This window comes from Homalodisca vitripennis, chromosome 4, assembly GCF_021130785.1.
Source record: "Homalodisca vitripennis isolate AUS2020 chromosome 4, UT_GWSS_2.1, whole genome shotgun sequence".
Taxonomy (NCBI): Eukaryota; Metazoa; Arthropoda; class Insecta; order Hemiptera; family Cicadellidae; genus Homalodisca; species Homalodisca vitripennis.
Genome location: NC_060210.1, coordinates 118,731,212 through 118,756,501, shown reverse-complemented (window position 1 = coordinate 118,756,501; position 25,290 = coordinate 118,731,212). Strand labels below are relative to the sequence as shown.

Sequence of the window (25,290 nt, the reverse complement as noted above, 5' to 3'; positions counted from 1 at the left end):
AATACACGTTTATAATTTGCATTGCTTTAATAATCATATAAGTACTTGTGAGTTATTACCACGGAACATTCGTACCTACGCGAAACTTCGATATGCATTCCAGTAGATTTATATACAACTTTTGAACTACCGCGTAATTAGGTGCATGCCTCCGTTTATCGAATTGTTGCCAGTGAAAAAGTATTCTGTACCGTTCAGCTTGTCCTGAAGATAACATTGCCAGTTAAGCTAAATGTCCATGAAGTGTATGAAACCAACTTATCTAACAAAGTAACTTCATCAAACGTGGTAATAAGTGGCTGGGATATGTCATACAATTAACATTCTCCTATAATCTGTTCACTAAATTGATTATTGGTGTTTCCTTGTTACCAACACGGTTATCCTTAACACGAATATAATCAGATTTTGTCAAACAGAAATTAAGTGCATTTATTGATCCATACTTGTCAATAGACAAATGTATATAATTTTTAATAAAGATGTAGAGGGAGAGTTTCACCAAAAACTTTAACCCTCTAGGTTAACTCGATCGGCAGTTATCGTACATACAGGTAGAACTCGGATTACGATCTTCATAAATTCCTGGGAGAGGCTTCAATAGATGCCAAATAAAACATAGGTTTCGTCATGTTTATATGCCACCAGCATAGATGTAGCCTATATGGGGGGGGGGGCTTAAGCCCCCCCAGAAAACTGTTAAAGACAACCATCAAAATTGCACCCAGTTTGTTTTAAACTAGGTCACATTATATGAGGTCTTCAAACTCAACTTCCTGGAGTAAGATTCTGAATCCCAATTGTTTACACTTCCTAAACTACCCAGTGTCTGCCCCCCCCCCCCCCCCCCGTGACAGTTGTCTATACACGCCCCTGGCCACCAAGATTACCGAGTCATGCTGTACTTACCCCACTTCTCAACACGGATCAGAGGAAGAACAGACAGTAAACAGAGCACACAGCACAGGTCAGGAGGTGATGAGGTACAATAGAGTTTATACCGGATCTCCCGCCATAACATCGAGCGCGCGCTGTTAGCCAGTTTCCATATAGAGGCCATAAGGCACCTAATGGCCGTCCGATACGGAGGATCCTCGCCGTTTCCGCTAATCTGGAATACGAGTACATTCCTGTCCCGTTATAAAAGCCCTGCAACGTTCCGTGATTTACGATAGTTGATCTCTTTACTGGAAACTTACGATGAGTGAAGCTTTCCAAATTAGACACAAGCACTGTACTTCTAAACGCACATTCATGTTTTAAGTACTTAAACCACACATGAATAAATAAGAGTATGATTTTTTTAACAAAAAGGAGAGGGCGATCCTCTTTTAAGCCTTATTTTGCCTTCATGGGCAACTGGCCTGTGCGAGGATTTTATCAAACGAGGGGGAGTCGATACAGTCCAAAATCGATAGTACTGATAAGAAGTGCTATGGTCACAGACAGGATTTGAACCTGCGCTATCTCTAACTCAGATCCAAAGTCCGACTTCTTAGACTGCTCGGCCATCGGCTCTCCTTAATTTATTGATTCGGATTTAACAGCAACGTTACAGACTTTGGATGGAATATGTCAGGTCTTTACTACACACTCGGATAGTAAAGATTGTCTTAGTCACATGCTTCAGACACTGGTAACTTCTTGATGTATTTGGACGTGTGTTTTGAACATAACTAAACATTGACGTTTATTACTTTATTTAAAGTAAGTTTATGTATTTGTACTATAAAAAACAATGCATTAGGTTCTAAAATGCATCTAAAACTCGGTGAAAGATAATTTATTATTTATTTATATTAAGTTATTTTTAATGAGATAAAATGTTTCTTCAAATGCTTTCTAATAAACGAAAACGGTTGACTTTATCGTGGTAAAATATGTTTTAGAAATTTGTTTTTTCATAATGGAATCTATGGAAAAATTACGCTACAGGCGTACTTAGATAAGATTTCTTCAGATCTTCCCGTAATTGATTCCTTTTTTTAAAACATGCTTATATAAATGTTAAATAGAAACTAAGATTTTAAACGAATGTACACAACACAACATTTTTTATTTTCAAGCAAGAACTCAAGTTTAAATTTGTCGTTGATATTGTATGGTTTTGTAAAATTTTTGTTTTGTTTTTGATTAAAGTTGTAAATATGTAGATCAATACTCACTTAGCCTATGTTTGCTCTGAGCCTCTCTCATACAGTCCCAGTGCAGCAGCTGATACCAGGATGCTCCTTGCAGTTCCGACCTCGGAAATCCTAGATGGAACTCCCCGCTAGAACATAGAACCATGTCATTAGCATTTAGTAACATGAAATTTGGAATCAGTAAATCACTTAGCTTGCTCATACAATCCCAGTGCAGCAGCCGATATTACGATGGTCATTGCAAATCCTAGGGTAAATTCTCAGCTAGAATATAAAACCATGTAATTAGCGTGAGCAAAACAAAATTTGTAATCATTGGTCATTTAGCTTGCTCATACAGTCCCAGTGCAGCAACCTATACCACAATACTAAACATGTCTACTACCATGATAAACTATTCTTAAAAGTGTGCTCACATAATCTCGGGAACATAATGATAACAACTTTTTTGGTGTAAGTTATAGTGCCTTTATTCCCTAATATAAATTGACGAAAACAGATGGAATTGATTCCCACAAAACCTGCAATTCTCCATGTGGGAATTGTCAGTATCAGCCTACCGCAATAATCATCCTTTATAAATACTTGTTTGTAATTCCAATGACTCCGTATGCTTGTACGTTTTCGATTTAATACATTATTCTTTAACTACGATATAAAGCCTACAATATCTTTGAAAGTTATTTGTTTCATCCTTATGGAAAAGATTCAAAACCATATATCTACAGGCTTCTTGATGAACTTGTTTTTCATTGTTGTTTTTTTAAGCTGTAAAATATCCAGATGTTGTTATTTTCTTTACCTAGTACAAAGGCAGGTAAATTAAGAATTTCCTTTGACAAAATACTCTGTTTAAACTCAAATTAACGACGCTGCTGTTTCTCTCAACGCATCCTCTCCTCCCTCATTAGCCACTTTCATACAGACACAATTGTTGATCCTTAAAATTCTCAAAATTATCTTTGACGATTCACAGTCAAGTTTGTAGAGATACTTGTGTTTTGCAAGTGTAATGCATCTGCTCGCGTGGCACACACAATGTTTTTTCGTGATATCCAACAGTTTTTCCTTCTTCGGCCAGAATCCCGCTCGGCCGCGAACTGCACAAAATGGCTCAATCACTCCGGTGGCAGCCAGGCGGCTCTAAGTGCTTGCTGTACCCGACTGCATCCAGTAATGGACATGTAATGGGGTACTGTATGGTTATGTGGTGCTATCTACTGGCTAATTGTCTTCACTACTTATTTGTAAATACCAACCAAAGGTCGCGCTATCTTGCATACTTTACTCCCCCATCCTTGACTTGCCGCAGGATTGCTTAAGTAGAAGATTATTGTGGCTCACAGCCTTCTCTCGCGTTTCTCGCCGAGACTTTGTAAAACTTTGTGCACTTATAGTTCCAACAGGAAAGTGCTTCTGAGGAGGAAGTGCTTTGATATTCCAACGCGAACTACAACTCCGGATCAGAACTATTAACACAACTGAAAACATCTTGGTCCTGTTATAAATTGGAACATTCACAAGTTCTTGATTATGTCACACTGGAAAAGTGAGTACAGTTTTTGTTTACTTTGATGACACGTGATTATCGAGTTTGCTCCGGAAATAATTGTGATTTCCAAATCAATTGAATTTGAAAACTGTAATCATCGTGCTTCCACAAGAACGGAACCTTTTCTTGGTCCCTTCATAAATTGGATTGGATCTAGGTCAATTCCATTACTACAAGAACTGAATTCACTTGACGTTGTGTATCTTGAAGTAACTTCTGGGGCACCTTAAGCTTCTCGATATGGTCTACAACAAAGGGGATGATCTGTTTGTTATTTTCACAAGAATGGTGAAATAGTTACTTATTTAAAAGGTTTGCACGCTTAGAAAGTGGCCAATTATCAGTAGGCTATAACGAGTTAGTCACTGAGGCTCTGTTACGTAAAGTCAGTGTTGCCACCAATAACTAAAGCGTCGCAGACACACGGAATGTGGTAGGTAGGAAGCAAGACCATCAAGATGAGGAAGATAACAAATGTGGGCTTGAACATATAGTCTATCAAGTGGTGATTTGGGATGCCTTAGGGTAGAACCCAAAAACACGCGTAGAAGAACCGATATACGTGTCATTGACACTCAGCTGGTAAATAGAGTTCCTCTGTTAATTAGAAACATAACATAGCGATTAAGAAAACTTGCCATTTCAAACTTGCCAATTGATCATGAAAACTGAATACCTGCGGGTTAACGATCAAGAAACATCACAGAAGCCAGTAATATCAAGAATTGAGTAGGAAGATTGAACGCCTGGTGATTAAATATCAAGAAACACAACAGTAGCCAGCCAAATCAAGAATTGAGTAGGAAGATTGAACGCCTGGTGATTAAATATCAAGAAACACAACAGTAGCCAGCCAAATCAAGGATTGGAGTAGGAAGACCGAATGCCTGGTGATTAAAGAGCCAGAACCATAACATAGCGATTAAGAAATCGTGCCATTTCAAGAATTGATCATGAAGACTGAATGCCTGCGGATTACGGAGCCAGAAACATAAACGCCTTCTCGACTGTCCCAGTTAGCGACATTAAATCACACCTCGGCACAGAGTCAGGCGCCAGTGGACAATGACTAGGCGGCTGTAAATCAGACCTGACCGGACTCGGTTACTGTGTTAGCAGCACACCCTCGGAGAGCTCGACTCCCGATCTTTATTATCTTTAGACAATTTTGTCACGTGGTATGTTGTACATGTCAACCATTTGACTGAAGCATGACGGAGTAATTTGAATTTCTACTTCAAGAAGATGATGTTTAAATTATCCAGGAATGTTTAAACAGATATTGACATGTCATATTATAGAATTTTACTAGACTACCGGCAATTTGTTTGTATGTGCCATTCATTTGTACTTGTTGATGTTGATGTATTCTGTACAGTATATAAAAAAGATTAAAGGTGTAGACCCATGACAGGTAATATGGGTAACGCATCTCGGGAAGTCTCTATCTTACAACAGCGATGTTTGGGAATAGTATGCAGTATAAAAGGTAGATAATGTTGTCGATGTCATTTTCGAAGAAATGGTACCCTGACTTCTATTTTCCGACAATGTTATAACCACCAATCGTTGGTACTAACTCAATTTTATATAATAAAAACATTTAATCCAACTATTTTATTACACTCTAATCGACTTACTGAAAATTCGGTTTCGTGGAATTCCGTCAGTTTTTAACCATCTGTTTATTATTATTAACAATTGGCATGGTTTGAGTTTATTCGAATCGAGACTCGGATTTCGCCAAGAGAGTAAGTTATGAATATTCTGGTTACGAATAGTTGGTAATGGCCTATTATTGTAGAATGTACTCTAGAGTAAATTCAACAGTCGGAATGAATTTGTTTTATCTGAAATATTTTAAGATGGTGTTCATGTAGATTTTAATCTATTACGAGTAATTCTTTAGTATTATAACTGTATTATAAGCATTTTATTTGTACCAACACAATAAAATGTTCTATCCTATGCTTAGAAGCGGCTAACCAAGAAATGTATCAAAGGCATTTGATAGCAAGAAACATTTTAATCGAGTTTGGTTAGCCTATGAATTTTCTTTTCAAATTCAGAGTTACTCACTTCCCGTATTCTATACCCCGGTAGGTATAAATCGTCATCGACTCTGTGACTAAACTTTCAAGTGGTTTCTAATCGTACTTGCCAAGAGTCAATTCAAATACATCGAGATGCTGAGAACGTTGAAGCAAAGTAATCCTAACCTACTAAAGGAACACATCTCTATACGACTTTCTAGAATGCATGGCCTTATGATTCAGGTGGTTCTTTATCTTTTAAATCCCTGACTGTGCATCCACTCCATATCCAATTCTTAGAATGTGAGATCGTGAGCGTTTGATGTATCTGTAATTGGTCCAGTATTCAGGAAAACCTTTCGAAAGTCAATTTCCTGTACCCGACATCTGACTCACAAACAGAAAATAAGAGATCCAACGAGGTGAATCAACAATTATACAATCGCTTATGATGCAATTTTTAAAGAATCAGGTTGAGAAGCAGAAAACATATTATTCCGAAAATGAAGAACGATGAATACCGTCGTAAAAAACTACATAATCAAGTCTAAAAAAGAGTTCAAATATGTTTGTCAAGAAGAACATAATGTCTATTTAAACCTAATCCTCCACACCCTGATAGGATGCTGGTTTGTACGAAAATCCTAATAACCAGAATAATTCTTTGTTTAAAGTTTGTATAGAATGTTTAAATATTGATGATGGAAGGTTTGAAAGGGTAATGGAATTTCGCAAATTTGTCATCGTTATATGTTACAAAACGTTTCGGGATTGAGATCCATCCTACATCAGGCTTTAAAGGTCCTGATGAAGAAAATAAATTTCAATCCTCAAAACGTTATGTTATAAATGTTGTAACATATAACGATAGCTAATGTCCCAAATCCTATCATACTTTCAGACCAGAATAAATTACCGAGTTGGAACAGTACAAGATGGTCATGATAAAAATGTCTTAGGTAAGGAGGACTGTTTAGGATTTGAACCTGCACTATATTGCTGTAACTAAAGTCTGACACCTTAGGCAGTGCTGAAATTGGTTTTTCCTCATCACAAGAAATACGTATTGAAAACTATAACAATAAGTATTAACACCAGAAACACTAAATATACACTATATTAATTTCTTTCTATTTTACAAGTTACGCTTATATCCTTCCAATTGTCTTATAAATAAACCTTATAAACTTAGGTAAGTCCTTTCAGTCAAGTAAAACAAATATATCTGGCCAATCGAATAATAATTTAACTAGAAAATATCTTAGCTGTGGATTAGTTAGGCAATAACATTTAATAATATACAGCACAGTAATGGACATGGGTACTTTTCAAGCATAAGATGACTCAGGAATGTGAATATCGTAATCATGTAACTGATCAAGGAGTTTTTGAAGGTTATGCCAGAGCTTCAGGATAAATCTGTAAGCTACTTAGTGTTCTCCTGTAAACAGGTGTGGTATAACGAACATAACTCGTGGAAAGTGTTAAAACTGTCAGCGGCCAGGATGAAATAATTGAGTCCGCGAAACCTAACACCGAGTTGCGGCCAAGAAGCGGAGGCCGCGCCGGGGCCGTATAGCTGTAGTCGGGCGGTGATATATAGGTATGGAAATGTCTTTGTATCCAACAATCCGCAATAGTCAATCCATCAGAGTTCACATTTTATAAACAATCCGGCTTATAACGCTGGCTAATATATCTGTGCGAGCTGTAGACTGGGTACACGAGGGTATGGCAGACAATAGATCTGGTACAGACCGGCATAGGGGCGCGTGCCACCTCCTACTCGACATTACCATACAAATCACTGGGTACTTTATGGTGTCGCGGGATGAGTTGGAGGTAAGCCATCGGCGGTGGGACGGAGTTCAAGCAGTCGTCGACCAAAAGAACAAACACATGTTCAAGTACAGGTCATGTTCTGTTTGCATCAATTAGACGACTTTGCTGAAGTAGCCAATGTTGGCTTGAGCCTCACTACTTAGATACGATAACCGTTTAAGTTGGAATTGCTGACTGAAATGGCATCACGATTTAGCAGCTTATTAATTACCATGCTGATACATTGGCAAATCCTCATTATTTTAAGACGATTATGAACGATGGGTTATTACTATCGGGGATTTATAGTCTTATTAGAAGCTGAAGCGGACATTTGTCACTGGTTAACTACCCAAGAGGTTAAGAACAATGCCAAGAGGGTATTCTAATCTTTAAAAAAACTAGGCGGATTTTATGATTGTTAGAATTTGTTCCCAAAATTAAATTCCATCTCTTTATCGTCTATAGGTTATCGTCCAAGTATGGCTTTATATGACCGATTAAATTTTCATAGATGTGGAAATTAAGGCCAGAACAGAGACTCAACTGACCTTGGACCAGGCATGAAGGATTGCTCCAAATTTTGAGACCAATCTGTCTTTTTGGACATTTCTTTCACTACAGCTTTTATTACTTTTGACCAAATGTCCTCTCGTGGCCGCTTCCTGCATCACTTCAAGAGGCTGACTATGTTTAGTTCATCAGACAGGCCAACTTTGTCCTGCATAACTTAATTTTAGTAGTTTCTCTGCATGTCCAGACGCAAGCATTCCAAGCCGACCGATAAAAGACCGATCCGGAAAATAGAGTTCTCCCGAAGAGGTTAGTGCTGAAGTTTGATGACAAAGGACCAATTCTAGTGAGAGCATTCTTATATGTTTCTTCATTTTCCTGGAGTATAGGCCTACTTCAAAATTCCCAGCCAGTTAGATCTGTTTGAAGTATGCTGACAAGGAAACAACAAATCTTAATTCTAAAGGCTTGATATTTTCTAAGAAAACCCCATTGTCCTGAAAACCCAAGAGCATTTTTCAGTGAAAGAAGAGACCAACAGAGAATTGCAAAAGTATCTCTTTGTAACCTTTTCGACATTTTCATTGGTATATAAAAAAAATCACGATCGTTTTATAGACTTTATAGAAATAATATTCGTAATTTATACATTTTACAAGAAAAAAGATGTTTCAATGAGTATTAATTTTCGATCACAACATAGCGTGTAAAAGTGTTAGAGGTTCAACACGGACTTATGGAGTAAAAACCTAAGGGCGTTTCAGAAAATCTGGCTCTTAACGGACAACTTCCCAAGTCACAACTAAGATTTTTTGTTTATTCCGAACTTTATTGGCATTCTGTACAAAATTTCCATTTTTGACAGAAATACTAACATTAGAAAGAAGTGTATTAGTTCACGTCAATTTGTGGGGACCAGACAAATTCTTTCAGAATACGATAAAATGTTACATCTCGGATTTTGTCCAATTTTATGGTTGTTGGTAAATTCTTGCTACAAAGTGTTTACTGCTCTACTTGATTTGTTATCTGATGTCCTAATTCCTTGACCTGGACAAAGTATCTGACAGACTGGTCTAGAGAACCAACCACTGCCCACTTCCAGTGTCACCTCAGCTACTAAGAAACTCTACACTCAACAGTTCCAGAGTGCAGAGGCAGTACCACAGATCACAACCACAGACCTACGTAAATCTCGGGTTACTGCATCTATAAACGACACTCGCGAAATGCGCTTTGATTTACATTCACTGACGAGGTCCGGCTGTCTTTGTCACAAAGCGGTTGGCTATGTGGGTGATACGTCATGTGAGTACCGTAACGCAGGCACCGGCGTCGCCCGTTTGGCGGGACATATATCACAGATTGGCGGGAGATTTACGGCGCGAGCCGCAGCTATGTCACCAGCATGAATCTATCCTACCTTTGATTATCATTCCAAACGTTTTCGTTCGATAAGGCTACTTACGTTTTCTATTTGCAGACTTTCAAATAGTTTACATCAACAGAGTAATTTCAAAAGTGATCTAGTGAACAACTATAATAGATTTACCGTAACATGAAAAGAAAAAAAATATTTTAAGCAATTCCAAACCGAGGGTATCTAAAGAAAGTTTTTTTGGAACAATTTCAGGTAGAAATGTAACTAGTAATAGTCATATAGTTGACAGCTGACATAAAACCTTTCTCTATACTCAGCCCTACAAGCTGTGGCCCTACAAGCTGTATTTATAGGTGCAGTACTGATGTATTAAGTTTTATTGCTTTACCTGTAATCGTGTGGGAGTTACCAAGCCAGTGTGGGACTTTTTACACCCTGTATACTTTACATACACTCCTACAGCGTTACATCGCAAGTAAGGCTACCTATAATTTGTATATACCTTCTGTGTAGTATTAAAAGGTACCACATTTTTAAGAGCCAGATGTAGAGTAACGACCTTGAATTATTCCCCATTTTAAACTTCATGTAGCCTACTGCTACGCCCTTATTATAGCCTCACGGGAGACGTTCAGTTAAAAAAAAAATAAATTAATACGTATCCTAACACTAAAAGCGCCCTTTAGTTATGTAATGTGTATTCATTAAAGTTTAATTTTTATTATTTAAATGATGATAAAGTACAACAAACTTTGAGTTATTTCGGAATAACCTATCAAAGCATCGAAAAACTTCAAAAAGCATTTGGATGCTACTTAATTATATTTTTAAAATTAGACATATCTCGTAATTTTACGATAAAAATAAGGCCCTAACATCCTTAACGTTTAAAACTGTTTTTATGGGGCTAATATTAAGATGGTCCCTAGCAGGCCAGATCTTAAGATTTGTAATATTAAAACTATAATTTACTCGTACCAATTAATTAAGGAGGGGTCCTCCTTAATTACCCAACACACACACACACACACACACACAACACACACACACACACACACACACACACACACACACACACACACACACACACACACACACACACACACACACACACACACACACACACACACACACACACACACACACACACACACACACACACACACACACACACACACACACACACACACACACACACACACACACACACACACACACACACACACACACACACACACACACACACACACACACACACACACACACACACACACACACACACACACACACACACACACACACACACACACACACACACACACACACACACACACACACACACACACACACACACACACACACACATATATATTATAGTTATATAATAACTTTACAGTAATATTGTATAAATAACAAACTTAAATCTAGAACTACTTGATTTGGTTATTAATTAACAGTAGTCGATGTGAATGGACTAGTGCAATTATTCACTTCAACAGTTGTGGTTGATTTAATCTCTAGTAACTAAATCAATTTATAAACTAACTATTAAACTATTTTAATTTAAATTGACACTTGTTTGGCTTGGATTAAATAATTAATTATTTATATTAATCAATTCATTATTCTCAAACCTATGGAGAATGAAAGTGACCGTAGAAGCATCAGTATTTAATAAGACAGAATTCAAATCAGAGTAATTTATTTTAAACGATTATGACACCAAAAGCCTATAAGGTTGCCAGGGTGTGTTTCAAATTTACAGTTGAGGTCTAAAAGAACCGGAATAGAGCATTGGTATATACATTTTATACCCATATATACACATACATACAAACGCATAAGACAATATAAGATGACTAAGGTAATGTGAATGCAAGAGTACCTCTGCTGCATCTACTCCTTCGCCTATTAAAAACTCCCACCCTCCTACCGTATGCGGCGACACTACTCCCCTCAGCCTCCAATATACGATGATTGGGTAAATTTCTATAAATTATATGCAAAAGAATTTATTTTGTCAAATTAATGCTTCTGTGCTTCAAATTCGAACACTCTCCCACAACTACGGATTTCAAATTGAAATCATACAACAATTTCGGAATAGGTATTCCAATTTCTCAGCGACGATCAATCGGCATACCCCTCATTCTCTCTCACTCGACGCGCCAGCGGCTCCTGGAATTCGCACCTGCTGTTCGTGATCATAATCTCTATTATCTAATTCAATTGTAAAGCCGAAATTAACGATTTCTAGGCTGCGTGTATTAATAGATTCCAGGAGCAGCATTAGCATATCGTCCATTGTGTGTTTGTGCATGTGCGGAATGCCGGACTTGCACCTCTCCACGCTATTGTTCGGTATTGAATTGCCAGCTCGGACTTATCACAGGTATTGTTGCCGGGGAGTAGAGCTACAGCAAGGCCTAACTTGTGTATCACTAATGCTACTGTTACATAAATTATCCTTCATTGTTAAAGCCGTATACAGTGTGGTCAAACCAATAATATCTTTCTCGAAAGAGGTTTTACATTTCGTCCTCATAAGGATTCGATAGGTCCTCCCTTAAATGCTGCCATAGTCTGTGTGATAACTCTCGAAAGGAAATTCCTAGAGACCTGAAACTTGGTACTAGTTCCTTCTAGTTCAGGCAAGAACTCTTGATTTTTAAGCAAAATTAAAAAAATATCTATTGGTACCCATCATGAGAAAGAGAAATATGCAGGTTGTATAAATTCGAAGAATATACTTTTGAAACTTATAATACCGGTATACCATTTTTAATTTCGTTAGTAACGCATGTGGTGCTTTTGTTGTATTAGTTACTTTCCAAAAAATTAAACATTTTACATTAACCTGCCATGTCTTCATGTACGGAAAGATGTACTCAAACCTTTTACTGCGGATGTTCGGTAAAAATGTTTTTGGGTCCGTCTATACTACTCTGTATCGATTTATTACATTTGGAATGGTAGTAAGAAGAGTCATCGAATGTAATTGGTAGCTAATTGTGTGCCTGTTGTGTTCGTCTCAGTGTGAATTTTGTCACAAGTTGTGTTAAGATTTTAGCTGCATCTATGCCTAGTCTGCCTCAAAAGTACGATGTTATTGACGCTAATATCACGATACTATTGACGATTCTCGTATAACATGATATCGTCAGTGGCCTAATAGCTAAACAATAAGAAAGCCATACTTGTGGTTAAAACTAAACTTAAAAACTTTAAATTATGAGAATAGTTAACAGATGTAAAACAAAACAATTCTTAGGCAGGAAGGAAGGATTTCCAAATATACTGAAGTTTTTGAATGGTTTCAAACGAATAAACTTTATACCTTTATAAATAAAAAAAATGACGGTGACTTAATATACGTAATATATTACGTGAGCTCGTGGGTTTCAAAATCTGTATAGCCTAACACTGCCTTTCATCGGTTATAAACAAATAAAATTTACCTACCATTTACACGCCTATTTTTATCATTCGGTGATCACAGAAGCAAGAGAGGATCAAAACAAATAGAAGTAGAATGTATTAGAGAGCCCAGGAGAGCCCGCAGAACTCCAGTAATGGCCAGGGAGGCGAGCGGTTCTGCCCATAGCCCATCTTGATGTGGCCAGCAATAACATAGTTCAACGCCGCCACGCCACGCCGCGCTGGTGTTACAATTAATGTAGTAATGGGACAACAATGCTAGCTGGATCTGCATCGATACGGCCGCAGAGCGCTGCGTAGCCGAGCGGAACAGCCTGATCCCACAACTATGAGAAGGGTGTTGTGTGGGGGTATTACAGACCGACAAGTATCAGGAAGGTGCTGAGGGGAGATTCATCGGTCCACAACTATGAGAAAGGTGTTGAGAGAGGATATTGCAGACCGATAACTATGAGGAAGGTGTTGCGTGGGGGTATTACAGACCGACAAGTATCAGGAAGGTGCTGAGGGGAGATTCATCGGTCCACAACTATGAGAAAGGTGTTGAGAGAGGATATTGCAGACCGATAACTATGAGGAAGGTGTTGTGTGAGGATATTACAGACCGATAACTATGAGGGAGATGTTGCGTGGGGGTATTACAGACCGACAAGTATCAGGAAGGTGCTGAGGGGAGATGCATCGGTCCACAACTATGAGGAAGGTGTTGAGAGAGGATATTGCAGACCGATAACTATGAGGAAGGTGTTGTGTGAGGATATTACAGACCGATAACTATGAGGGAGATGTTGCGTGGGGGTATTACAGACCGACAAGTATCAGGAAGGTGCTGAGGGGAGATGCATCGGTCCACAACTATGAGGAAGGTGTTGTGTGAGGATATACAGACCCATAACTATGAGGAAGGTGTTGCGTGGGGGTATTACAGACCGACAAGTATCAGGAAGGTGCTGAGGGGAGATGCATCGGTCCACAACTATGAGGAAGGTGTTGAGAGAGGATATCATAGACACACAAGTATGAAGTAGGTGCTGATGGATGATATTATCGACCCATAATAATTATAGGGGAGGGATATCACCAACCTACAACTCCGAGGAATATGCTGAGGAAAGACGTCATCTACCCATAACTATGAGGAAGGTGCTGAAAAACAATACCACCAACCCACAAATAGGAGAAAGATTTTTAGATAAGATATCATGAACATGTAACATCGGCGAAGCCTGTTTCGCGACAAGTGGTATACTTTGTATTAATAAGCAACAAGAAAGAAAAAGAATTCTTCAAATTATCTTTGCTGCTTCAGAATCATGGGATTTGATATACTCCTTTACCGTTATGGTAAAAATAATGTATTATTTCTACACTTTAGAGGAAACATAAAACCTCCCACTATGGAACTTAGACGTTTTTTTTTGCTTTTTTTCTGAGGTAATATTAGTTGTATGTACTGAGTGTTTCAGAACTTCTGTTGTTTATTTTAGATCATACATGTCGTTATAGTAACCTAAATTTTAACTATAGCTAAATTTTAAAGTTTTTGGTATTCTATCTGTATGTATCTACGTGATTTTCAATTTAAACTCATTTTCTATAAAGCCCTTATACATCTATCAACCAAATGTTGCATGAATGCCACCATTAATAATGTCAATTAAACAAAATTACAATGCGAATTTTACATGTATCCACTGTATTTTGGCGGCCAGTTGAAAACTTTGACTTGAAATAGCTCTAAACACAAGCATTTAACAAATATTTTACAAGAATAACTTATCTTTAAATGTTTTACTAGAAATCCAACTACGTATTAGGTATAAGTAAATCGAGTGAAAAATAACCGAAAGATTGCGTCATTACTATAGGTAGCACACACAGGTCTCAGCGCAGCAATTAAAATTATTCAATTATCACATTTATTAAATATCAAATGTAGGCCACTGGCAGTGAGAGTTCTGGAACACTCTGTACAAAGTAGTTATATCTGACTTGCAGGCCTAGGACTGTAGTTACGCGGCGAGCGTAGCTGGACGAGCAGTGGGGGAACACCCTGTGTTTTACAGCTTGTTTAAAAGCCCTGCTATCAGAGCACTCTGCCACTCGCGGCTATCTGGCGTTGGCACTCAAGTGGTTGTCACCAACGGTTAATTCCTACGTTTGTTTTAGTTCCGTTACATATTTAAGGGCTTTTAGGGCATGTTAGAACTGTTAGATTCGTTGGCGCTGGATTATAGATGCGTGCCTCTCGTTTACGTGACGGACTTTCCAATGTTAATCTTCCGCTTTGTGACGGGCCTACAGTTGTATAAAACACAAATATACACTCACAACATGGCAATATAAATAAAAATACATTCAAGTGTATACATTACATAAAAATGCGTCAGTTGAAGTTGTAAAATGGATATAAACAATGAAATCTAAACGAGTTTGGATGTTATCTATAAAAGCTTTGATTTCCGAAAATTTAAAATGGAAATTCATGTTATGAATACGAATAATTACAGTGTATATATATATATATATATATATATATATATATATATATATAAGTGAAACACATATGTGAAAGAAACGGCCAAATACAAAATAATTGAATCGTAAAAAGTGAGGGCTCTGTGGTGTACTGGTAGCACATTCACCCGGCAAGTGAGAGATCCGGGTTCGAGTCCCGGCGTAGCAAGTACTTTTTGTGATTCAATGTTTATTGAAATTATATATATATATATATATATATATATATATATATATATACACTTAAAGGTATCATTTTATAAATCAGTTGAAGTTCAAAAATACAAAAATGAATAAAAAAAACTTTTAAATATATACGAGTTTGGATGTTATCTGTAAAAGCTGTGACTTCCGAAAATTTCAATTCGGAATTCATTTATATTACGACGAATAATTCCAGTAGCTAAATTATTACAAGTTTATTTATTTTAGTACGGAGATTTAGATACTCGAAAGTATTATTTGATACAAGTATTTGGTAAAAAACGAAAACTCTTACACTACAGATGTGCATTTTTGTGAATTTGAAATAAATCCGATTATAGAACTCTGCCCTGCAGAATTCCAGAGATCCAATGGAATTCTGATGAGTATTTTTATTTTGTTTACGACACCTCAGACAGTTATTGGCAATCCACGAATTAATTTAATATCAGCTTATTTATTTGTAATTGTTTACACATCCACAATTAAATATGATATATATAAATATCATTAAACTAAACATTTTAAAATATTCTTACTAAGGGTAAAAAAAATATTTTTCAGTAAGCTAATAATACATTATTGAAGTACTGACTATAACATAAAACTGTATGTAATAATAGCCTTAAAAATATACTAACTGAAATACGCAGAGGTTTATTAACAGAAATTCTTATTTTTGATATAAATTAATTGGTGACAATAGCTTATTACTGGTAAAAGGATTTAGGATTACTATTTTGATTTATATGACTAAAAACATCGATTATCAACCACGTTATTTTAAGTGAGGGGATAAAAATGAGTGGATATCAAAATGGTTTAATACACAACAACATTTATACTAGCTTAATACACGTATCAATGCTAGCCGACCCCATAAAAGCAGATGTTTGTCTGAAAGTGTTGACTTTCAGTGTCTTTATGTCGTAATCTGACACTGGTATGATTATAAATTGTGTGTCTTAAGAGTGTAGCTTTTAAGAGTGTAAAGCTAAAAAAAATATTTTTTGAAATTTTTAACAGTTTTCATCTATCCCATTTTCAAAAAAAAAAAAAAAAAAAAACATTACACGGCTCTATCGATTTCTAGGAACCAACAATGATTGTATAATGCAAATTGGACATCAGCTCTCAATAATTTTTCAAATAAAATAACCGTCCTTTTATCACTCAATTTTGACTTTACTTGCTTGCGCTGTTTAAAAAAAAGGGAAAGTGTTGAGAACTAAACAACCACAGACCTATATCTTTATTGACCCATTACCAAATACCACCAAGGCAGGTAGAGAATCACTGAAAGGCGAAGGTGATTTACCGTTTGAGGCCTCTAAAAGGGTTTTTATCTGTCACAGATGAAATTATGGAGATGAGGCGAGTCTGTCTGTCCGTCCGTCTGTCTGTCAGGCCGTGCTCCGGCCACTTGCATCCTTGTAGCCCAGTTGTTGATTCAGGCAGAGCAAATAAACAGCCCATCTCATCCGTCCCGCATTGTTCTGGCGGGGGAAATATTTTCTTAACCGTTCATCATTCTTGACGCACGGTCTAAGCAGTGAAAACATGTCCGAGGAACTAAACTGGTTCACTGGAGTATAATTGGATGTTTCCAACTTGTTACGTGGATATCGAACTACTAGTTAACGTCGGTAAGGCCATCGATCACAATTCTACGCTGAATTGCCAATTTATCAAACTGTGAGAATTGTCAGCCACGGGTTTCAAGTGAAATATATGACGTGTCCAGGAATTCAATATCAAACTATTTTAAACACCGTATCACGTTGTAAAATCGTGCTTGATCAAAATACTGAAAATCTTCCAAAGTTAGAAGACTCTGTAAGCTTAGTCCTTGCAAAAATATGTTAATCCAACCATTATCACAAATTCTTCTTGGAGAGTCTCTAAAAGTGACTCTTGCAAAACAAAATTGGCCAAATTAAATAATTATAAACAATCAAACTTTAACTCTAAAAATCCCTGTTGAAAGTTAAACAGTTGCATTAGAACATCCTTCTGTCCATGTGTGTTGATGGTATCATATATTGCTAAAGTCATCACAGCGTGACTCATCGGTAAATAAATGACTGGAGGATATTTATCTTATTACAAAACTCCAAACGATGAACAGTCTCCTGGTTGTTGATACTGTACTTTTTGTTACTGGTAAGAACACAGGTTACATACATTATTTTGTATACATCGGCTAGTAATAACTGCATAGAAACGTGACGAAAGTAACCACCATAATGGTGTATTTTAATTACTATCTCAGGTATTCTGTAGCTAAGTTGTTTTTTTACTAGTGTTGTTATTTATTGTATTGCCAACTTATAAATTACCGTAAGCGTTTTCTTAACAAATTATGTATTGTATTCAAACTAATCAGCAGTTTTAGGAACGACGACAGACCCTTTTTACAAACCTATGGCTATATTGTACTGCAGAACGTACTATTCATGTAACACAATTGTAATGCATTTGAGTGTGTTTCTTGCAAAATTAACAAATATATCATTTGCAAGATACAATACCGTGTTGTTTCACTTTGCACCGCTCTTTTAAAATTTAATTTACGGCTTATTCACTTTTCCGTCTGTGCGATAACTTGTTAGAAAGGTAATCGAGATTAGTACATACGTTCCTCTTGGCCCAAAGAAGATCCCTATTAAGTTTTCTGGTGAAAATACAAAAGGGCAACAAAGTTACAAGTAATTCCTTGAAGAAATGGGTTCATTCAATTAAATAAAGTAAGTAAAGTAAAGATGTATAATTTTACCACGTGAAGTTAGGACTAAGAAGCCCTCTCTAACACTTAACCTGGAGACTAACGACTTAAAGGTGACTTCCGAACCACTACTATCGGCCGGGCAGGCGGGCTGCTTGCAAGGACAGGATCGCTTAGCGGTCACCCATCCTAGCAGCAGCCACGCTCGACGTTGCTTGATCCGGTTATCTTGCGATAACTGTTGTACCCGCTACACTGCGCAATTGGCGAATGATGAATTATAAAATAATATATTTATTATTTTGTAAAACCTCCAGTTTACTTACCTGGGTAAACTATGAACACGACAGGTAAAAAATGAATGGGTTAAAAGTAATTAGAACGGTTATTGCTTTCATAACAAAAACAATCCACAATAGTTTATTAACATACTCGAGGTTGATATAAAAACCTAAATCTTCAGCTAAGACAGTTACACAATTACAGAATTTGATGTACTATTGAGGTAAGATGAGGGAATGTACTCACTTCTTGTCGATATGGACGAACTTCATGTCCATAGCGTGTATGGAGGTGAAGACGTTGGTGGCACCCTGGACAACACACTCGCGGGTCTCGGGCATGGCGACGGGTGTGCAGGTGGCGAGAAACACTGGTTCGTTGCGACTACACAGCGGCAGGAACGACAAGTAGTGTCCTTGGACTAGAACCACCTGGAGACAAAGGAGTTATACCTGAGATAGGAAGTAAGCATACATAGATTGTAGGAAAGTGGGGTAAAAACGAGTAAAGTGGAGGAAGTGATAGACAAGATGGAAAGGAGAATCAGCCGTGAACAGGATTCATAGTAGTGAGAGGTCATCATGAAGACAGGACGAAAAAGAGTATGGCTAATTCACTATCAAAGAGCATGTGAAAGAAGAGATGTGGTCTGTAACAAAAAGAATGAAGTGAAGTAACGCTAGCTAAGAACTGTGGATTGTTGTAATTTAGCACACTATTTAAAGTCAGAATCTACTAGATCTTATCACAACATGCAAGCAACACAACAACATTGGAGGGCTTCTAGAAAGTTTCATTCATTGTGTCAATTTACTAAGATCTCTCCTTTTCTTGTGGATAGCTCCACTTTCTATTCGGGTAATAATGGGGTACATGCTGTGATAATCCACTTTATAACTGGGCTGGTAAGATTCTAAGAGGCGTTCAACTCTGCAGTTGTTATCTATATAAAAAAAACCATGAAAAAAGGTATCCCACGATTACGTGTTCGTAAAGTAAACAAAAAAACTCTTCATTTTTAAAATATACCTTTTCTTAAATTATATTTTATTAAAAAAGTAATTTATTTTAGTACAAATCATGTTCCTTCCTGAAGCCGTAATTTATTTACAGACTGTACAAATTTTAAATTTTATCTCAAGTCATTTGGATTTACCTCTACCTACCAAATTGCCGAAAAATTTACACTTTTGGGCATTTAAACCTTTAATTCCTTGTGGAGGGATAAATACTCTTCTTCTGATTTTAATACCTCTAGGGAAGTTCTTAGAATACAAAGGCGTTAAAATGAAAAAGATAATTTTAACGAAAATAGATTGCACAACACGAAGCACTACGACTGGAGGCCGGGAGGAGCTTCGCAACCATCGATATGCGGCTCAGGGCCACCAGGTAATCGGGATCATTAAGCGTAATTTTTACCAAGCCACTAGTAAACAGCTAATTAAGAGGTGATGCAGTGATAGGGAGCGAACAATATCCCACCGGCCTAATGAAGAGGAGGGCAGTACTTTATGCAGATGATGACAACCGGTGACCATTAGTGCTTCTTTGATTGTGGGAGATAACCGACGTTCCTGGAACAGTCTTGTTCATTACCACCGTCTGGATGTGGGGTGTCCGCTGACACCTTGCGGGCGGGGAGGAGGCGCCTGGCGATGAACACATCAATTTTGTTGACAGCAGAAGAAACGTTTTCAACATGTCGTAAAGTAAATACGGAGATGTATATCAAGCAACATGAAGAAATAAAAGTATGATTGAAGAAAGAAATGTCGAAAAGAGACATAAAAATTGAATTCCAGGTAATAAATAAAGAATAATAATTCTAAAATATCAAATTCTGTATAGAAGTACGACTAAAAAGTATCCTAAAAATATAGCAAAGTCGGAAATAAATAGCGAAAACCTTAAAAATATATAATATAATTCGATAGCCAAAGAATACTTATATCACTTCAAATTTCCGGGTGGTACATATTTAAAAAAATCACGAACATTCTTATTAAACACTAGCCGATTATATGTATCCTCAAAAATATAGCAAAGTCGGAAATAAAGAGCGAAAACCTTAAAAATATATGCTATAATTCGATAACCAAAGGATACTTAGATCACATCAAATTTCCGGGTGGTACATGTTCAAACCAGTCGCGAACATTCTTACTAAACACTATCCGATTATGTAACTTATAATATTAGTAATACAGTTCAATTACTATTTATGATGTCCAATTAATAATGCAATGGAAATTACATAAAACTGAAATATACAACGAAATTCTTGGTGTATGGGATTGCAAGATCTGGTCGTACTTTCTCCAAGAGCACGCGGTCGCAGACAATATTTGGTATTCCAATAGGGTCTCATTAGCATGAGCTGGGGGCTAGCGTGGGAGGCTGAGTTGATCTCACATCATCAATCAACCACAGGCTAATGTGCAACAATAGCATCTTCTGCAGCATCCGCCTCAGCTCTGTACTCAACCTGTACCGTTGGTGCACTACGTGTGGATTGTTTCTTCAACAGTGTCATAACATGAGCTGGGGGCTAGCGTGGAAGGCTGAGTTGATCTCACATCATCAATCAACCACAGGCTAATGTGCAACAATAGCATCTTCTGCAGCATCCGCCTCAGCTCTGTACTCAACCTGTACCGTTGGTGCACTACGTGTGGATTGTTTCTTCAACAGTGTCATTACATGAGCTGGGGGCTAGCGTGGGAGGCTGAGTTGATCTCACATCATCAATCAACCACAGGCTAATGTGCAACAATAGCATCTTCTGCAGCATCCGCCTCAGCTCTGTACTCAACCTGTACCGTTGGTGCACTACGTGTGGATCGTCTCTTCAACAGTGTCATAACATGAGCTGGGGGCTAGCGTGGGAGGCTGAGTTGATCTCACATCATCAATCAACCACAGGCTAATGTGCAACAATAGCATCTTCTGCAGCATCCGCCTCAGCTCTGTGTACTCAACCTGTACCGTTGGTACACTACGTTTGGATTGTTTCTCAAAAAGTGTCATTGCATGAGCTGGGGGCTAGCGTGGGAGGCTGAGTTGATCTCACATCATCAGTCAACCACAGGCTAATGTGCAACAATAGCATCTTCTGCAGCATCCGCCTCAGCTCTGTACTCAACCTGTACCGTTTGTACACTACGTTTGGATTGTTTCTCAAAAAGTGTCATTGCATGAGCTGGGGGCTAGCGTGAGAGGCTGAGTTGATCTCTCATCATCAGTCAACCACAGGCTAATGTGCAACAATAGCATCTCCTGCAGCATCCGCCTCAGCTCTGCACTCAACCTGTACTGTTGGTGCACTAGTGTGGATTGTTTCTCCAACAGTGACATAGCATGAGTTGGGGCCTATAAAATATGTTAACCTTGCAATGTTTGCAAACTCTGGCTAAGCTTAATAGTCTAATCATCTAAATTGATCCTTCGTACTCGGGTTTTCTAGGGGGACTGCCAATACATAGAGCATTTACAAGATATAAATAATTTTTTTAATAATTAGTTTTGAATGTTAAGGTAATTTCATGAATATTAGTAGACAATTGTGTAGTTAAAATGAAATTCTCTTTAATATTTTGTTATTGAATCTCTGCTATGTTCTTCACTGCAGAAATCCGATCTTTTTTTTTGTTCGAGTTATACTCGAACTCTAATTCCTAATTATATGTGAGTGGTGTTTTTGAATGATTAAAAAGTTAAGAGTGGCCATAAAAGTTAGAGATCCGAAAGAAAACGCGACCTTTAATAAGCATTGACACCACAAAGAGTAGGCTAAGTTACAATGTCTAATCCATCCATGAAATTAAAAATTTTACTGCCTGAAGTAAAACGACTGCAAATTGCTTTTCGAAGAGTGGTATGGCCGGGAACCGTGCAGAAGTGCAGTAGCTGGGTATAAATCATCTTGGAGAATGTAAGAAGTTGGCTGAGTGTCTTCTTTAATTAGTCTTGAAGTAGAAGGCGCTACGAGGATAAAATTGAAATCGTTAAAAAGATAATTAAACATTTCGCATTTCAATTTTGAATCTATTTTATAACTTCTCATAATAATATAAGTAACCTTTAAGTTAGCCGCCTTTAAATAACTGAAGTTTATAAATTTATCTGTACAAGGCCTTAAAGTACAATTTAATCACACCTTAATTGTAATTTAGTGACGAATCAAGTTGTCCCTCACCGATATTCAATATTTAGAGCCAATAAAAATGTAGTAGTAGTAACTACGAACGTGTATATGAAAATTATAATCACTCAGATATTCTAATTGACAGTTCGTCAAAGAGGCCATTTATTTAAGGCTGGCAAAATGTGTCTTTTGTCTCTTCGTCTGTCTGTCCCCAGGATATCTCAAGAATAAATTTAGCTACAAACATGAAATTTTGTGTGAAAGTTCATGTCTACTTAGGCAAGATCGAATCCTATGTCCTTCAAGGGATGTTACTCATCTGGCTTGATGCCGTCAAGGATAAAACCTATGGTACTTAAATAGCGAGAGTACATGTATGTTGGATCGCTCCGGCATGATCGCAGGGCAAAGTTTTGTCCATTTTGGTGGAGATTTTAATCAATCTGAGATGTACCATCTACCAAGAAAACATCCATAACCTTAAAACGTAACGTATTCTGCTACGTACCACCTGGTCTGGCATATTTATACTGAATGTAGTCATTAGTAAATATCAATAAAGTAAGAAATTAAAAGTAAAAGTATTTTGAAAAGCAGTTTTTTCTTCTCTTCGGACAAGAAGCTTATACATTGCACTTAGTCCTCTAAAACGTTAGCACTGCTTCCGTAGTGAGAGGATATATTTAGGAAGGGTAAGGTTAGTGGGTAGGGGCCGCCTCCTATCGAGATCCATGAGGAAGAATTAGGGCACTAATCTCAAAGTCATGTCTCCCCGGAAGAAGGAGAGGCCAGCCTTTCCAGTCCAAGTAGGCAGGGGGTGGCACACCCTTGTTGAGGCTAGCAGGAACCTCTGATAGTTAGGGAACGAACCCCACCAAACTCCAGCAGTCATCTCCCGCAGTAGACTAGACCTATCAAATTGCCTTTGCACCCCCAGAATCTCGAAATTTGCGGATAGTGATTTGCCGCTCCTGGACATCCATATGGTTGCCCAGATCTAAGTGACACATCGGTTTTTGCTGTGCCCAGTGGTAGGTTCAACTGGAAGGTATAAACAAGCCAGAAGTGATCCCTGCTGGATATCTGAAAAGGGTTAGTGAATAAGATAGTTAGTAGTCAAGACACTATATAATATTTTTCAAACGTTCTTGGTATTTATTACAATTCAATGTTCTTATTACTTATAATAGCAGTATACGAGTATTTTAAAAATCGGACTTAACTGTATGACAAAATCATTGGAGATAATCACTTCACCCACCTTTTGGTCGCCGAACCTCATCTGTCTTCGCGCATTCCTGGAGACGTTCATTCTGCAGAGGAAGAGTCTGTTGTCCTCGCCGTGGGTGTTGGCGCTCCTCACCAGTTCGGTTTGTATGGCTTGATGATCTTGCTTGTCTATCATGTCGTACACGCTGTCTCCGTGGATCAGCAAGTCCTCCTGGTCACGACAATGAACACTGATCAGCAAACATTACATCTCTTTCGCTTGCAATTACAAATTGTTTATACCACCATTGATAAATTCCATTTCTTTCCTTGCCATCCTTCAACAAAGTCAAGATAGCCTTTGGCTGCAATTGGATATTTTGAGTTTCCGGTTATATTAATTATCTTTAACGAAAAAAGACTGCACGAGAGAAATTATTTTTCTTGTACAGAACACCTGTAATATTAAATACGAGTATGTTTTAATAATAAACTGTGTTAACATAATAAATTGAGTTAAGCAACTCATACTTGCTGCTTCTTGTCCTAGATTGTTTATATATGTAGATTGCTGCATGGCTTATAAAAATAAAATGGAGCTTGTTTCAGGATTTTAAAAAGGTTAGTATCAGTAAAAAAATAAGAAAACAGATAATCGTCCAGAACCTTTGAGAGTTGGAATTGCAGACTTGCCTTGCATTTATATCTATGAAGTTTTTAATATTGCAGATCAAGATGTGGTATAGTCTGTGTCAGAATGTTTACCATTTAGAAACCAAAGGTAAAGACAATTTTCAAACCCATCAACCCAGATTAACAGAAAGAAGTTTAACATATAATTACAAAATACGTTTGATAGGTTTTTTTTTTGTATAAAAAGCGTTCTTCTCTGTAGATGGCTTTATGAAAAACATTTGGGATGTCTAAACGTCATTCAGCTCACCGGCCACAAGATCCAGGTAGATTTCCGTTGCTGTTCTTGAGACTGGTTTATTGAAACTTGGGAGTACCCAACCACGTTTTCTAAAAGCTTCTATAATATAAATTATACTAAATCTGAAACACTCTCAAGTTCCGGCCTCAGGGAACTTCTGGGCCTTGATAGCTCCCAGCTTTACAAACATTAGGGACACGTGGCTTCTAACATCTCCCGACTTCATTGAACCTTTAGTTTATGAGAAATCACGACTTTCGAGAGTTCTCACTTCTAGGAGCTCCCGGTCACAGGCAACTCATAGCAACTTTAATGAAAACTTTCTGATATGTCGCAGATTCCGTCTTTTGGAAGGCGGAAATCTGATATAAACTGTTTTTGAGAGTGTCT

At 37.5% G+C, this 25,290-nt stretch overlaps 1 protein-coding gene across 1 annotated transcript in view; it reads right to left on the bottom strand.

The window, feature by feature from the left end:
• Positions 1-25,290, bottom strand: part of LOC124360008 (neuronal PAS domain-containing protein 4A) — a 206,882-nt gene that overhangs the window by 34,303 nt on the left and 147,289 nt on the right. The window contains exons 5-7 of the mRNA XM_046813234.1: positions 24,019-24,198; positions 18,857-19,041; positions 2,166-2,272 (exon numbers count right to left, since the gene is read on the bottom strand). Of these exons, the coding sequence (XP_046669190.1) occupies positions 2,166-2,272; positions 18,857-19,041; positions 24,019-24,198 (472 nt within the window). The remainder of the gene's footprint in view (positions 1-2,165; positions 2,273-18,856; positions 19,042-24,018; positions 24,199-25,290) is intronic.